At 35.6% G+C, this 16,335-nt stretch overlaps 1 protein-coding gene across 4 annotated transcripts; it reads right to left on the minus strand.

Annotated features, from left to right (window-relative positions):
• Positions 1-5,382: 5,382 nt before the first annotated feature.
• On the minus strand, positions 5,383-15,931 carry LOC125188186 (lysine-specific demethylase JMJ25-like). Of its 4 annotated transcripts, XM_048084944.1 has the most exons (13): positions 14,553-15,931; positions 14,317-14,429; positions 13,909-14,008; positions 13,665-13,818; positions 13,315-13,378; positions 13,126-13,235; positions 12,461-13,047; positions 11,850-12,194; positions 10,929-11,504; positions 10,263-10,335; positions 10,084-10,169; positions 5,922-6,041; positions 5,383-5,725 (listed from the first exon to the last, which is right to left on the minus strand). In XM_048084944.1, exons 1-13 carry the CDS (start codon positions 15,768-15,770, stop codon positions 5,564-5,566), a joined length of 3,708 nt encoding a protein of 1,235 aa, XP_047940901.1. In that variant the 5' UTR covers positions 15,771-15,931; the 3' UTR covers positions 5,383-5,563. The 4 variants fall into 4 exon arrangements, with proteins under 4 accessions (XP_047940901.1, XP_047940900.1, XP_047940902.1 ...); XM_048084943.1 differs by having other exon boundaries at positions 12,461-13,235; XM_048084945.1 differs by lacking the exons at positions 5,383-5,725; positions 5,922-6,041 and adding an exon at positions 8,373-9,245 and having other exon boundaries at positions 12,461-13,235.
• Between the last annotated feature and the right edge of the window lie 404 nt (positions 15,932-16,335).

Genomic DNA, 16,335 nt, shown 5'->3' on the forward strand with positions numbered 1-16,335 from the left:
TCTGACTTGGAGGGAGAGGAAGAGAAGGGAGGAGAGGAGAAAGAGGAGTTCCATTTGATGGTTCAATTGGAGAGTAGAGTGATATTGAGGAGTGAGAGTTGATTCATGTAATTGTGAAATATGGACAAGGAATCGGGAATGGAATGAGGAGGTTTTTATGAGAAGAAGTTTCTCGTGGGATTGGGTGTGGGGGGTGGGTGGAAGGGGATTTTCATTCTATGATTGCGACTTTACATACATACACGTACAAACACATCATGACGTGGAGTACTTTAGTATCCATATGTCCTAGCTAATGTCAGCTTTCTCTTATCCGTCTCTTAACCATCTCATATCTCACTATTCATGAACTTCATTGTATTTTTCAACCCATCCCTTAATTATTCATTCAATTTTATTTTTTATTTTTTTTCAACAAATTCAATTAATAAAAAAACACTTCATTAAATAAAATAAAATTACAATTTAAAAAAAATAAATGAATGATTTATAAAAGTGATTGGAAAGGAAAGAAAGAGAGATTAGAGAAGAATACATATGTGTTTGTGTGTATTTATAGAATAAAAAATAAATTTAAAAAATTTAAAATTCGACCGTTGAACGGCGTTTTTTATTTTTATTTTTTGAAAAATTGATTTTTAAAAAAAAAAAAGAATTATGACGCCATTATTACGACCCTCTCTCGCGTGCCGGCGAGTGGGCATCACGCCGCGCGCCAACGTGCGCCACGTGGCACGCGCGCGTAGCGAGCCAGCTCGAGGCTGGCCTCTTCCGCGCGCGACGCGCGACGAGCTGGCTCGTCTCTTCGGGACGAAATGCATGCCGCATCGCCGTCTCGATGCCAGCTCGTCTCTTCGAGACGAGATAGGGACCGCAGAGAGATGCGCTGCGGATGCCCTAATACTATTCCCTAACCTAACACACAAAACATAATCTAAATATCATGTCATTATCCAAATATGACATCTATAATGGAATAACACACAAAACATAATCAAAATCTCATGTTATTATCCAAATATGTCATTTATTATGGAATAATGGATGAAGTACTTTTTAATTTTTCATGCATTTAAAATATTTTTCCGAGATTTGAATAATTTCCCAACAAATTTTGGCACTTCAGCTTCAGTTTGTATTGAAACCAATATTCTAGTACATCATTCGTCAACAAAAAATAGTCTCATTTGTGAATATCTCTAGTCAGTGGCAAAGCCACGTTAGAGGCAAGCGGGGCACATGGTCTATTATACATAGATATTAGGCTTAATAGTGTAAAATAAAGAGGTAGCACTGTCACGTCTATGGTGATAACCTGAGATCGATTCCACCCGATGTAGAAGTTATGTTTTGACTTGTTCAATCCAATTTAATTGCAAAACATAATTTGTAAATTTTTAAATGAGTAAATATAGCATATAATTAAATTATATTTTAGAATTTTGTTCCTTATTAAAAAAATAAATTCTTTAATTTATTTTGTTATCATTTATATTGAATTTTTTGAGTTTTCTAATGAATGATAACTAAAAACATAGTGAAATAATAAGATTTTAAAGCTATAAACAGATGAAATAGTCAACGATTCGTTTAATAAATATTCATCATATGTATCACTAGTTTCTATTGATCATGCTCTAGTTATTTCAATTATATACTCATGCAACTTCCAGCGACGACACCATTGAAAATATCAATTACCGTTAACGCTAATTTGGGCCCCTCAGTATTAATTTTCTGGCTTCACCACTGTTTCTAGTTTTAAGAAGAAATTTGTAAAGTAAAAAGAGAAAGAAGAAAAAGTAGATAGAGTTAGAAAAGTGAGAGAAAAAAAAAAAGAGAATAGAAAAAAAGTGTATAAAGTATGAGAGAAAATTCTAATTTTGAAATGCGACTATTTTTTATATTCATTCTAATATGATAAAATGAGACTTTTTTTTTTCCGCATAGTCGATACTATATGAGCAGCAAATGAAACTTTTTTTTACTATCAAATAACACGAGTAGAATCATAAAGAACAGCATCCAATCAAAATGCACGAATGCAAGTGCAGCTAAATGGTAATGATGTTTGAGTCGATTTTCCTGCTTCCAAATTTATACGGAAACGAAAATACTAGCAGAAAACAACACACCAAACATGACAAAATAAAACCAATTAAGTGATAAAAATAAAAGATGAGAAAGACTACAAAAAAGGAAAGAGAAAAATGCCAAAATGGTGTGGCCTGCTTTCTTTATTTGAAAATTTGGCACACCAAATAAAACAGAGAGATTGGGAAGAGTCCAATTGACACCTATCAAGCAATTGTTTTAGTTTTAGCCACGTAAAGTTGGTGCCTAGCACAGCATTATGATATGAACCACTGAATGCAAAATTTTAGGCATTGCGGGTAACAGCTAATAATTCTAGTATTTTGTTAAATAACCTCACCAAATTTTTCTAAGGGGCTACAAGCAATGACAAAGCTATACATTTTATAAACTACTAGTCCCTCTATAAGCGAACCATTTTTTAAGAGCACGGGATTTAAGCAATTGATATACAAATAGTTAAAGTATTGAATCAGTGACTAAGGTTGACTAAGGTATTGGGTCTGACGAAGGTCTTTTTTCTACTGCTCTATTCTTGCTCCTCGGCCTTGGTTTTGTTATACTACAATGGGATTAGTTTTTTCCTGGATGCTTGCTTATTTTTTTTGGGCTTCATTTGCTTATCACTGTGTGAGGTTTTGCTCTAACATTCATTAATCAATGATGTACTCCCTTTTAGAGCATTATTCCATTTGAGATCGTCTCCTATTACTTAGTCATTCTGTTCTATTCTATGGCCAAAAGCAAAACATACTACTACAACTTTCTCATTGTTTTGTTCATTCTCTTATTTTATTTCACTTTATTCTGTCTTTTATTTTATTCTCTTTTTTTCATTACTTTATTTATTTTCTTAGTTTTTTTCACTTTATTATGTCTTCAATTTTATTCTCTTTTTCTCATTACTTTATTCATGTTCTATTCACTTAATTCACTATAGTACACAACATCTTAAATCTCGTGTCTAGAATGAGACATAATCGATTTTTCTTTATGTTATATCATCTATAAATACCCTTATACAAAAAAAAAATCAATGCATCTTGATAAAAAAAAAAGAATGACAAATCAATTTCCATCTACATTCAGTTCTTTCTTATATACTCCTTTTTTTATGTCAAGTATACTATCAGTCGAATAAATTGCCCAACCAAAACCAACTATACCATCCAATCCTTGCCAATTGAGTAGTCTTATCAATCATTGCAGTTTTCAAATGATATGGATGGTTACTGAGTTTGATGTCCAGCTAAATCACTCCTTATCCTAATCTTTAGATAGAATATTAGTAGCACCTAATCATGCCTATGATATTTATATTGCTGATTAAATATTTAAAAGCGTGTCTAGTAGTATATGTTTAACCAGTAAGATCTTTATTTTATAACCAAGAAAGGGAGGTGCTTAGCCTCACCAACTTTATATATTCGTATATTATTTGTGTTTACAATAATGATGTAGCCGAAGTAGGTAAGCAATGATATAGGCTTTGCTATACTTCGAATTGGAGGATATATTACGGTTGATATACTTCAAATCATTTGCGCATAGCTTGCATCGCTGTTATTTATTCTATGTTAATTCTCATTTTTCAATTTTATTCTATATAAATACGGAGCACTACTTTAATAAGTATTGTTTGAATTATGAAATTTATAACTAGAAAATATTAAATTTTGACGTTAATGAAGAAAAAAAAACTACTCATTCCGTCCACAAATAAGAGTCTCATTTCATTCCGGCATGGATATTAAAAAATGTTAAGAAAAATAGGTGAAATAGTTAGTGGAATATGAGTCTCATTTGTATATATTAGTAGTTTTAAATGATATGTGAGTGGAATGAGTTAGTGGAATATGAGACTTCTTTATCGGTTATAGTGATTATGAACCGAGACTCCTATTCGCGGACGAACCAAAATAGAAAAACGGGACTCCTATTTGCGGACGGAGGAGCAATTTGTCGTGATGATTCAGTATAATCTACTAATAATTGTGATGATTCAATGGTAATCTAATTTGGCGTCACTTGAACGTCAGTAGTAATAACCGGTAAGTATAGTAGATAATTCTCCAAGAACAATTTATAAAACTTTTGTATGTTAATTTATGAAATACTAACATCTAACAAAATTGCAAATAGACACAATATATCTTAAATACAAGATATCTAAGAATGCTCCAATAAATTAAAATATATATCTTGATTGAAAATCTTTTCATGTTGACGAAAAAGCTTACAACTCTTGGCTCCTGCTACTCTGTCAATGGATCCAAACATAAGATCTACTAACTAATAATCCTTACTTAAAATTTAAATATTGTATGGACAACAAACTATGAAACTCTAAAAAAATAGAATATGTGGACAATAATCTTTTTTTCTTATTCACATTTTAATTTATATGCTCCTTCTGTCCCTAGTAAAATAGACAACATTAGAAACGATACAAATTTTAATGCACAATTAGTAAAGTAAGAAAGATATAGAAAGAAAAAATGATTAGAGTATTGTTAGTGGAAAATAGAACGCATCATACTAGAGAAAAAAAAAATTCTTAAGGCTGCGTTTAGTACATGGAATTGGAGGTATGGAATTGAAATTGAAGCCTTCAATTCCAAATTCGGTACTTTTTGGATTTGAAATTGAATTTCAATTCCAAATCCTCCAATTCTACAATTTGAATTCCATATCAAAAGTAGTGGAATTCCAAATATTTATTAAATTACACACACAATGCACACACTGCACACACAGAACGCGCACACACAGAGCACGCACTGCACACATTTGCACACAAACTACACACATTCACACACACACTGCACACATACAAATTTTTAAATTCAATTCTATATCAATTGTTTCATTTTACCAAACAAAGAATTTGGTATTAAATTAGAATTCAATTCCAATTCCGTGTACAAAATTGATCTATTTTTAAAGAACATTCCAAAATAACAAATACTACTATGATCTATTTTTAAGAAATAAAGAAAATAATTATATCATGATTTTAAAAAAATCAAAATAAAACATCTCATGACATTATCTACTTTATTACCAAATCCACAACATACTAAATAATTAACTTAATAGCGAATACAATTACAAAACGCCTTTGAAAACGCCACACCTCCAAGGATGGCAACACACAACAATCGCCGACATACCACAACTTGCACCGGGCAAAACTCCACAAAATTTTTGGACCTTTAAAACTGAAAAACATAACTCAATTTATAGACTACTAAGACTCCAACTTAAAATAAATCTCTAGCAAAAACATAATCACTTAAAATAAAAATATGAAAATCAATAAAAGTAGCATAATGTCAAGTGTTCACTAGTGCAGTTAGATGCATAACCAAAACAGAGTATGGAGCATAGCACCTACTAGGAATTGGGGTCCATAAATTCTTTGAAATAGAGACAAAAACTAACATAGTACAGACAGAAGAAACTATTACTAGTTCCTTTTGCGACGTTTTCCTGGCTTGGCTACCCTTCTATGGGATGACTTCGCCTTGGGAGGCTGTGATGACTTTGCTTCCTCCGTGGGCTGTGATGACTTCTTTTCCTGCACATCATCAACAGCGCTCCTCATTGCATGAAGCAACATCTTCTTCACCTGCCCGAAGAAATGCCATTGCCAGAAGTCATGAGATGAAGATTTAAATTTAAGGAGCTTTTTATCAATAATATGAAAAACAACTAAGATGTAGAGCGGGTGTAAGTGCATTACAATTAGTTTGCGTGCAGTGACAATGGAATATTCAGAAACACGAAGCTAGCACATATTTCGAGAAGTGAAAGGAAATTCAAACCTCAAGCTTGTCTTCCTTCGCCCTGTGATTCAAGGGCAGCAGACGAAACTCTTCCGTCAGTTTGAAGCACGAGCTAATGTTTTCAGGCGACACAAAATCAAGTGCGACTTTAGTGCAAGACTGCGCATGAAGAAAACATGAAACGGAATTCATTTCAGGGAGGTCCATATCAGGAAGGTCCATATCAAAACATTTTACATTTGAGAATTAAGCTTCTGTAGAGGCACAAACTACTAGAATTACACAGAACAGACTTCATATTTATATTAAAATTAAAATTAACATTAAAATACTCCATCTGTCCCACGTTACTTGAGTCATTTCTTTTTTGCACTCGTTTTGAAAAAATAATAATAAATAGTTAAAGTGGAGGGTAAAAAAAGTAAGAGAGAGAATAATGTAGAGGAGAGTCTTAACTATAGTATTCTCTTTTTTACTTTATTTTTTCTCCACTTTAACTATTTATTATTATTTTTTCAAAACGAGTGCGAAAAAGAAGTGACTCAAGTAACGTGAGACGGAGGGAGTAATAAAAATACATCACATAAACTAAATTTGTAAGATTAAGGGCAATCATGCAACGAATGTTGCAACTTTCGACCATGAAAAAAACTAATAACTTTTACTATAGTTTATAATCAGTGCAACAGTGGAAAGTAAAACAAAGGGAAGCAAGCATACGCGAGCTACAATAATAAGGGCCTGTTTGGTTTCAATGAATATACCTAGATAAGGTTTTTATGGATAAATAAACAGAAATGTTTAAGGTCAAGTAAGAGTGGACTCAATCCAGAGACATTTGGCCTCGAACATTAATCACTCTACATCTAGGCCAACACACAAACACTGCAATGGATAAACTATTGTTTGGCTAATGAGAAAATAAATGGTTGGCATAGGTTTCAACTCTTATTTGTATCACGTAATTTTTGTTCGGTAGAGTTACTTTATTCTACAGTAAGATCGTTTTTGCCGGAGTTGAGGCGCCCTAGGTGAGCACGGATCTAGGACCAACATACTAAAAGGTGGTTAGGCCAATCAAAATCCAGGGATGCGATCCAGGAGATAGGATTTGGGGGGGGGGGACAACCTGTCCCAGTGGTCGACTAGGGTTTTCGGTGGGGTAACTGCGACATCTACTTCATTGACATTAAATGACATCTACTTCAAATTCTCGCGTGGTGTCTTAAATTACATTAAATGACATTTTATTTATTCATTAATTTATTAATATCTTAAAAACCGATAGATTTTTGGATTGCACCCCGATTTTTGGGGTGATTTTTTTGGACTGCACCCGTCCACTTGTTCCTGTGCTATGGGCTCTTGGCTAACCGCCCCTATGTGCCCCGCGCTCCTAACAATAATGGATTTTGCTAAAATATACCTCCTCTCCCTCACGACCTCTCCTTCCTATTATGTTGTCGTGTAATTTGTGACAAAGAAGTTATCTGACGACCTATCACCACCTCTGCTATGTCTAGGAATGGGTTTCAAGTGGTTTAAGTTGTAGCAATGTTTGTCTGTTGTCATAGCGGTATCTCTAGATCCTTGAGCACCGTTCCTACATAACCGGCAAGATTCCATGCCCGATTTGTGGCAGTGTTGTTAAAAGTGTGCCCATGCGCACTTGGGGAGCACGTGGCTCCAACTTAATTGCCCTGAGATGGCTAGGCAAGCCATATTGGGGCAATTGGGGAACCTAAATCTTTTAATTCAGTAAACCCTCAAGCCTTCAAATCTTATTCAATCTTCATTTCCCAAAATAACTTGATTATATTTAATGTTAAAATCTTTTCCTTAACTTGATTTGAATTCCTTTAATCCACCAAAATATCCTAAAAATTCTCCCTCCGTTTGCGATTAGAAGTCCTGATTTTCCATTTCGATCCCTACACAAATAGGAGTCCTGTGATTCATTTATGCTATAAATTGTAGTAGGCCATACATTCCACTCACATTTCATTTAAAACTATATTCCAATAACTTTCTTCTACCCACTTTTTTTAACATTTCAAAAATCTCATACCAAAAAGAAATAGAACTTTTAATGGTGGACGAAGGGAGTAATATCTTTTTCATATCTCCAAAATAATTAGGGCGTGTTCGCCTTTCGATAGTGGGAATGAAAAGAAATAAAACTTGATAGAAATGATGGCAGTGCGATCCACGGATTTGGTGCTATACTAGTTGTTCAACCTCCATGATTGTTTCATCTGATGCACATTCCATAAATGTTACTAGTGTTTAAGCCCTCATCATCTTCATCTGATGCACTCCTTCAATTCCGGCACCACCACGCACCGTCGATAGAAAAGTGGCTGCTACAATAGCAACTCCGACCGCCACTACTATCATTGTCGGCACTCAAAACGGACGCACAGAGAAATAGACTATACTTGTGCAAAATTTGTATGAATTGTGTGATAATTGAAAAATAAGAATCAGAGAAATGAAAAGTGGGGTGATTCGTGTGTTTGTATTAGCTTGCTGAGATGAGTAATGGTGTCGGACTTTCATAAACAATTTCATAAACTACACGCACACCTTCTCTCTCTCTCTCTCTCTCTCCCACTCTTACTATCTCTACCGTTCCATAAATGCTGCTAGTGCTTGATAAGGGATTTGTGGTCTGCACGTGCCATTGGAGCTACTTTTCTCAAGCTCTAGTTCATCGGTTGTCACTTGTAAGTGGAGAGCGATGAGAGGACATAAAGGAGAATTTCCTCCATACTAGATGCATCTTTCAATGCAGAAACGCTAAATCACCTCTTTGGGCAAAATTCAATTTTTGGCATTTATTGAGGAATAGTGCGGGCCACCACCATGTTCAAGGGCCCTCCATAAATGAAGCACACACACCGAACAGCCATTAATGGCCCAATTTGAGGCAATTTCTAGCCATTAATGTATAACCAAACACGACCTAACATTTCAGCTCTTCTCTTCCCGGTGACATAATCACCCTGTGAACCCCATGCCTCTAAGCAGTGATGGTGGTTGTGATGACGATTTGAGCCAAATGTTTTCCAATTTTCTCGATTCTTCCTCTCCGTCGTGTTGATTGGTTTTGTTTATGGTAAGAAATGTTCTTGGTCGTCATGGACACATAGGCTTCGGTTCTTGTCCGCTTCAATTTTCGTCATCTTCTTCTCCATCTCTGTTTCAACCGTTGTCATCTCTGTCCGCTTCAATTTTCGTCATCTTCTTCTCCATCTCTTGTTTCACTTTTGGTCGGATTTGATTGTTCGGCTGGGTTTAGATCGATGAGTTTCGATCTCACCGGCTCCATCATCCCAACTTTCTCTCTACCGTCGTCGAGGACTACCCAATCTTGGGAATTATTAATTAGTAATGGATGAAAACGCTACTTTTGTACTTTAACTAATTCAACAACATGAGTTGATGAAACTTATCTAAGTTATCATCATTCAGTTAGCCAAATTAATTAACAAGATGTCTACTTAAGCATAATATGTTGATTAATTACACCTATCATTTATTAATTAAGATAGCCAAATTAATCACATATTAAGATCTCAAGTTTCATCAAAATAATAAACCCTTTTCCACCCTTTCATTAAGGGCAATAAAGGCACTTTAAATTTAATCAGCAATATAAACTTAGATACCAAACACCCAGTTATATTTTATTTGGATTACTATCTCATCAAACAAACATCAGACTTTAAAAATTATCTAGTTTTATCTCTGATTCACTATCTTAACTCCTGAAACAGGTTACTATCATGCCATATCTTGCCTCACAAACCAAACGGGCTCTCGAGGAATAAACACAGCTCTTCAAGTAAATAGGAGAATAAACAGACCAGTTTACAGGATACTCTCTCGCATATTCTAGTGCAGAGTGCTTATCAGGTAGGGGTAAATTGAAAAGTTGGCAGGTTTAGGAGGCAAGGTAGTGAGGTAGTGATATACATGAAACATGTTCACTAATTGAACAACAGAACATGTTCATACAGTTCCTGGAATTTGCAGAGATGTCGCGACTTTTAAAGTAGGCATTAACTTTAAGAACAGTGCAAAAAACTTTGACCTACAACTATCTTCTTAATAGTCAAAAGGTAGATTTAATAACTTCTCGACTACCATACAAACAGAAGCAACCGAAGAAATGGTATGCTGAAGATAATTAGAGTACCTTCAAATTTCTAACTTGATGAGGGCAGCCTGCTGGAATAATGACTGCATCGCCTAACCTCTGTACAAATGTCCATGGTTCAATTCCTATCGAGCACACAAACAAAACACATCAAGAAAACCTTTATCTAAGGTGATTTAATGCACAGGTAAAGAAGTTGAAAAACAAAAAAGGCAAACCATATTCCTCCTTAAGTCGTTTTCTGTGCTCTGAAGTCAAGTAAATAGTTTGGTCATGAATTGGATGGACAACCTGAAAGTAAGAGACAATCACAATTGATTTTTTCGATTAGAGATCAAATAGAATCTACTAGGGTATGAAGTGGAAGAAAGCCTTCTGATTTTCCAATTAGCTATAAAGTTAGGGTTTTGCTGTCAAAGATAAACTATCATCAGGAATATGATGTACATTGACCACACAATATGCATGCAATTGTTTCATCTTACCACCACAATTAATAAACATGCTCAATTCATGAGATTTGTTAACATAATTCTCGCAAACACTGAAGCAACAATTTGCTAAAGTGTTCACTTCATAAAACAAAAACGATAGCATAGTTAGGAGGAAATTCATAAAAGGCTAGAGTACCTAACACAAGCAATATATAGGCAATATATAGGAAAAAGTGGAGAACTAGATACAAAAGAGCAATAACAACTAACAAGACATATTTAAATCATCACTACTGTATGATACTATGACAGTGTACTAAATGCATAGGCAACAAGATCCAGAGAACAATAAAATGTTATCAAGACAATAAAATCAGTTGCATCGCGTAATTTTATCACCTCAAACTGCTATAACAAAAAAATAGGATCGACTATAATTTTCAAAATTACCTCCGGAAGCAGATTACCATAGATGTGTCTAAACTCTTTGAAGTGCCTTTTGAGATACTCCTCTAATTTAGGAACATCTTGTTGCCTAAAGATGTCCCAAAGGGCTCCACTATCATCATCATCATCAAGACTACCATTATTCATATCAAGGTTAACAACCACTTTTTCTTCAGAAAGTTGTATTTGATCATTTACATCCATGTCAACTTTACATTCAGTATGAGGATCCTTTGACTGCAAACCTCTCTCTTCACATCTCTCTTTATTTATATCTTTTTTGCAATCGTCAGCATTCAAAACTTTTTTCTCTAAGACCTCCTTATGGTTTTCCTCTCTATCGTCGTTAGTGCAGTTTTCAACAATGTTTGAAACTCCTAACTCAACATCCATGTCAGGATCATTCATATTGCCAAGATCAGACTCTTTCGAGGCTTTCACTTCTTCCCCAATTTCCTTTTGAACAACTCCAAAAATCTCTCTTAGATCTTGGACAGCATGATCTGCTTTGAGTTTTTGAATATCCTCAAGCTTTTTAGGTTTAATTGTAACTCCTTTGATATGTGTCAAGATATTGACCTGATCCAAATGAAATTAGAATTAGCACAGCTATAGTTTCAACAGTCAGAATATGGGATCAACTGTTCCATTCAAATATCAGCATAAGACATAACAAACTTCATGGAGCGATAAAAATTGTTTTGTAGAATTCCACATACCAAGTATATAATCTGTTATGCTATCATTGTAACTCTTAATAACACTTTATGACTTATTAATTCCCGTCTTTGATGTCAATCTTAAGTAGGAAAAGATTATCAGAGTTGCAAGCAAACAGAGAGAAAGGAGAATAAGGAACAGGTCTAAGATCAAATATATACTCAGGAAATGCAGGCAACTGAAGTTAGAAAAGTGAGCACATACCGCATCAGACATATCGCAGTGAAGCTTTGTTACAGAATCCCCACGCCCTAGCTCTTCTTTAAATCCATAAGCTATGTAGGTTTTTGGCCCCATATCAGGTTTTATGGACTGTGGAGGAAGTGCAGTTACAAGATTCAAATGTCCATCTTGAGGATGTGTATACTCTTTAAATGGCAAGCAGCTGATAAATTCCAAACCATGGCGAGGCAACATCTGCTCAAATAAGGTGGATGGAGGCCAGTCTTTTAATTTTAGTATTTGAGGCCACCCTGCTTTGTCAAAATGTGCTGCCTCGGTATATGCATTCGAATACAAAGTGAAAAATTGGTGAACATTCACATCAACCTACGAGTCACCGATAATAAAGAAAAAAGATAAGCTGCACAATCAGACATCAGGAAACCACATGAAAATTTAAGAATATATCTCATTTAGAAGATATGTTGGCGATTCCAGCCCACACCAACATATAGGTATTAAATAGCATGCAAAAATTGAAATAAAATATAGCTACACTAGGTAACTGACAGAAGTAGCATACGCTAATTAAACAACAGCTCACATTGTCAGTTTGTCCCAAAAGATTTAAATTGCAGCAGGCATAATCATACCTCACACCAATCAAGGCAAGAAATAGCAGTCACATCTAGACGTGTCTCGTGGTCATTGTTTTTAATCTGTCTGAAGGCACGCCACATCACCATAGGTTCCCAACTCAAGCCAAGGGTAGTTTCAAGTACTTTACTAACTATTACTGGCTCACCCTTTGACCAATGCCTCTGGAAATGTTTTAGATCCCCATGCCCAATGTCTACAGCTGAAGGACAGTATAAAGTGTTGTCACTTGAATCTTCTCGAGAGGCTGCTCTACATGTCTTTTGGTTAGTGAAATCATCTCCATCCAAAAATTTGGAACATGGACAACTATTCTCTAGATATTCAGGGGCACATTCGGTTTGGTATGCCTCAATTATTTCTTCTGCTTCCCCATGCAATTTTGAAACATATCCATCAGGTAACAAACACTTCAATACCAAAATTTCTTCACCACAACCTCCCTTGGTTGTTGGTGGACACAAAATGACACCATTTTCCTTTGCTTTCCATTGTAATGAAGAATCCAGATTATCCTCCACCCTAATATCCTGATCACCAACATTCTTTGAAATATTCCTCTTCTTTGAAATTTTCTTCTTCTCTGAAATATTCTCATCTTTGATATTATGCAGATAATTAAAACCGTAGTCGACATATTTAAAAGATGGTCCTTTTTCACCTCCCTGCAAGCGCCCATCCCTGAGTTCTCGACAACAACTAAGGCAAAGGTCATAGGAACACCGAGGACAGCTTCTGTGGTAGTCAACAATAGAAGTTCGACAGTTGTCACTGCACCATCATGGACATATTGAAACCCTTAGAAATTATCGGAAACTATAACATGATTGAAATTTTTCCCAGAACATACCAATAAATGCGCTCATCTGCATCAATTGCTGCTTCAATGATTTTAGTGTCTGAAACTGATACACCTGCAAACACAAAAAAATGTTAAATCTGGTATAAAGCAACTACAAGCTTGAATTAAACTTCACTATTAAGTAACAAAGCAATATCAAAATTTGAGCATATCCTGTCAATAAAAATCACAATCTCGCCATTCTTCAAAATGGGCATCAGGTAAATATGTTCGTTATCTCTAAGTGCTCATACAACTAGCATCAAACATACTCCAGGAAAAGGGAACTCTTATTCCACCAAAATTTGCAGCATTGTCTAAACGATCTTAAGAAGAAAAGATAAAAAAAAAATAAAAACCTTGAATAATAGCCTCGAGCTCCTTCTCTGTCACTTGTTCTTTGTGAATCTGTTCAACAAATGGCAGGAGTTCTTTTATGATGTACTTAGAGTACTGAATCTTCTGATCTTTGGCAATTGTGAACTTCGATTTCTCCTTAATACTGGCAGCAACCTACAAGAAGAAAGTGAATTTGAAGCATAAGAAAGATAACAAAAGAATGAATAAAAGAAGAAAAAATCAGACAGCAAGTTAGAAACAAACATCCAAAGGAACTTCCATGCGTAAACATGCTTTGCAATTGCAGTTCAGTTGACAAACCGGACAAGCCTCTGCCAAAGCTTCCACTGACAGGTTAGGGTACCTATCATCAGAAATAAAGGCAAATGAAGATTGTAGAACTTGAGTCCTCTTATAAAAGAAAAATAGTTGTCTATCTGTCTTCCCCAAATGGCCTGGCTAAAATCAAGTACTCCAAAAGAATAATATCGTATATAGCTATAGCACTGTAACACAACACTTCTAATTTGATTATCATATAGCTTATCAACAAGTATTGACAGGGAAAACAAATTATAAATATACACATCGCTTTGTAATGATGCAATCTTTAAGGGAAACAATTAGCTGGCAAGGAGCAGTATATGCTTGCATAAGAATAACATAGCATACCAGTTTGTTATACAGGGACCACAATATCGCTTCGTCTTACATTTCGTGCACCGAACAACCTCTCCTTTGTCATTTCTTTGGCATTGGTGACACATATTTGATTCCAGATATCCCTGTAAAAGAAATGCAACAAACTAACATAAAATCACTGCTCAAAAGTAAAATAACCAAAAAACTCTTAGCATTTAAACAAACACTAATCACAACTGAAGGACAATTTCCCAAATTCTGCCTACATTCTCATCTCTTTTCATTCCGACTCTGGTCTTTGGTGCAGTCCCAGTTAGCTCTTTTCCTTCACACTCCCCCTTGCCTTTATCTCTCAAACTCCTTTTTTCAGTCTTCTTATCCTCCATTTGGGGTATTTTAACTCCGAATTCTCTCTCTTCTTCCAGCGAAGTTCCATTGGCATCCTTCCTTTTGCGCCTCCCCCTATTTTCATCATCTTTGATATGCCGCAACGCAGAGTCCAATCGCATCTTCTCAACAGCCTTTAACTTGGCCTTTCTAGACCCAGACTGCAGCGGTTCAGTCTCATTTAGCTTTTTATTCCCCTTTCCTCTTAAAATTATTATATCCCCTTCTTCCGAACTATCTTTATCTTCTTCCATCGCCCTTCCTTCCCTAACTGCTGATGCAGTCCCATTTAGCTTTTCAGTCTCATTTAGCTTTTTCTTCCCCTTTCCTCTTAAAATTATTATATCCCCTTCTTCTGAACTATCTTTATCTTCTTCAATCGCCCTCCCTTCCCCAACTGCTGATGCAGTCCCATTTAGCTTTTTTCCTTCACACTCCCCCTTGCCTTTATCACGCAGGCTCATTTTTCCACGCTTCTTATCCTCCATTCGGGCTATTTCAGCTCCGACTTCACCCTCTTTCAGCAAAGTTCCATTGCTATTCTTCTTTTTGTCCTTCACCCTATTTGATGCCCCCTCATCTTCATCATCTCTGATACTCAACCCAATGTTCTTTCTAATCCTCTCCTCAACTATTTTCATCGATTTTCTAACCCCAGAATACCGCCGTTCAGTCTCTACCTTGCTCTTTTTCTTCCCCTTGTCTCTTAAAATTACTATATCCGCTTCAACCTCTCCCTTGCTCTTTTTCTTCCCCTTGTCTCTTAAAATTACTATATCCCCTTCTTCCAGATCTTTCCCTGTTTCTTCTTCTGCAGCGGAAGAAGGGACAAGAGTTTCTTTTTTTACATCTCCCAAACTACCTTTATCTTCTTCCATCGCCTTCCCTTTCTCTGATTCTCCAGTTTTCATGACAAGACCATTACTTTCTCCACAAACTTTACACTTATTCTCGTTGTGATTCTCCTCAGGCCGACCCCTCTTTTTAGCATTCAAATTTTCAGCAATTGAACCGTCAAGAACCGATTTTTCGCCTTTTAGGGCATCGTTTTCAACCAAAATTTCTTCCTCTTCAACCTTCACCTTTGCACTCTCCATGTTAAAAATGAACAAAAGTGTATATCAGGAATTTCAAGAGACAATCAGACACCAGATTTCACAGGAAAAACATAAACAAAGAAGGCGTATGTTTTCCCTCCTAAATGAAGAATTAGGGAGAAATCTAGAGAGAGAGAGAGATGCCTATGTAGAATTACAGAAGTCGGAGAGGCGGGAGAGGCGAAATTGGGCAATAATAATGATTAAATTAAATTAATTAACGATATAAAAGATAAAAAATTCCCCAAATTTGTTTTAAAATCCCGCCATTTACTGTAGTGGGAGGATTTCTATGTGCGCTGCGGTAATTAGGGTTCTCAATTCTCATCCCTTTGCTTTACAAATCAGACTTTGCTGTAAATTAATTGCAACAAATCAAACCTTGCTGTAAATTAATTGCAATGCCAATTTTCATCCCTATGCTTTTCAAATCAGACTTTGCTGTAACTTAATAGCAATTCTCATACCTATGCTTTACAGATCAGCCTTTGCTGTAAATTAATTGAAACAAATCAGCCTTTGCTGTAAATTAATTGCAATGCCAATTCTCATCCACATGCTTTTC

The sequence above is a fragment of the Salvia hispanica genome, chromosome 5 (assembly GCF_023119035.1).
Source record: "Salvia hispanica cultivar TCC Black 2014 chromosome 5, UniMelb_Shisp_WGS_1.0, whole genome shotgun sequence".
In the NCBI taxonomy this organism is placed as follows: Eukaryota; Viridiplantae; Streptophyta; class Magnoliopsida; order Lamiales; family Lamiaceae; genus Salvia; species Salvia hispanica.

Coding starts and splice junctions, on each gene's coding strand:
- LOC125188186 (XM_048084943.1), bottom strand. CDS start 15,770: ATGGAGAGTGCAAAGGTGAAGGTTGAAGAGGAAGAAATTTTGGTTGAA. Junction 13,236..13,314: donor GCAGATGAGCGCATTTATTG/GTATGTTCTGGG, acceptor ATGATGGTGCAG/TGACAACTGTCGAACTTCTA. Junction 11,505..11,849: donor ACTGCGATATGTCTGATGCG/GTATGTGCTCAC, acceptor CATTTGGATCAG/GTCAATATCTTGACACATAT.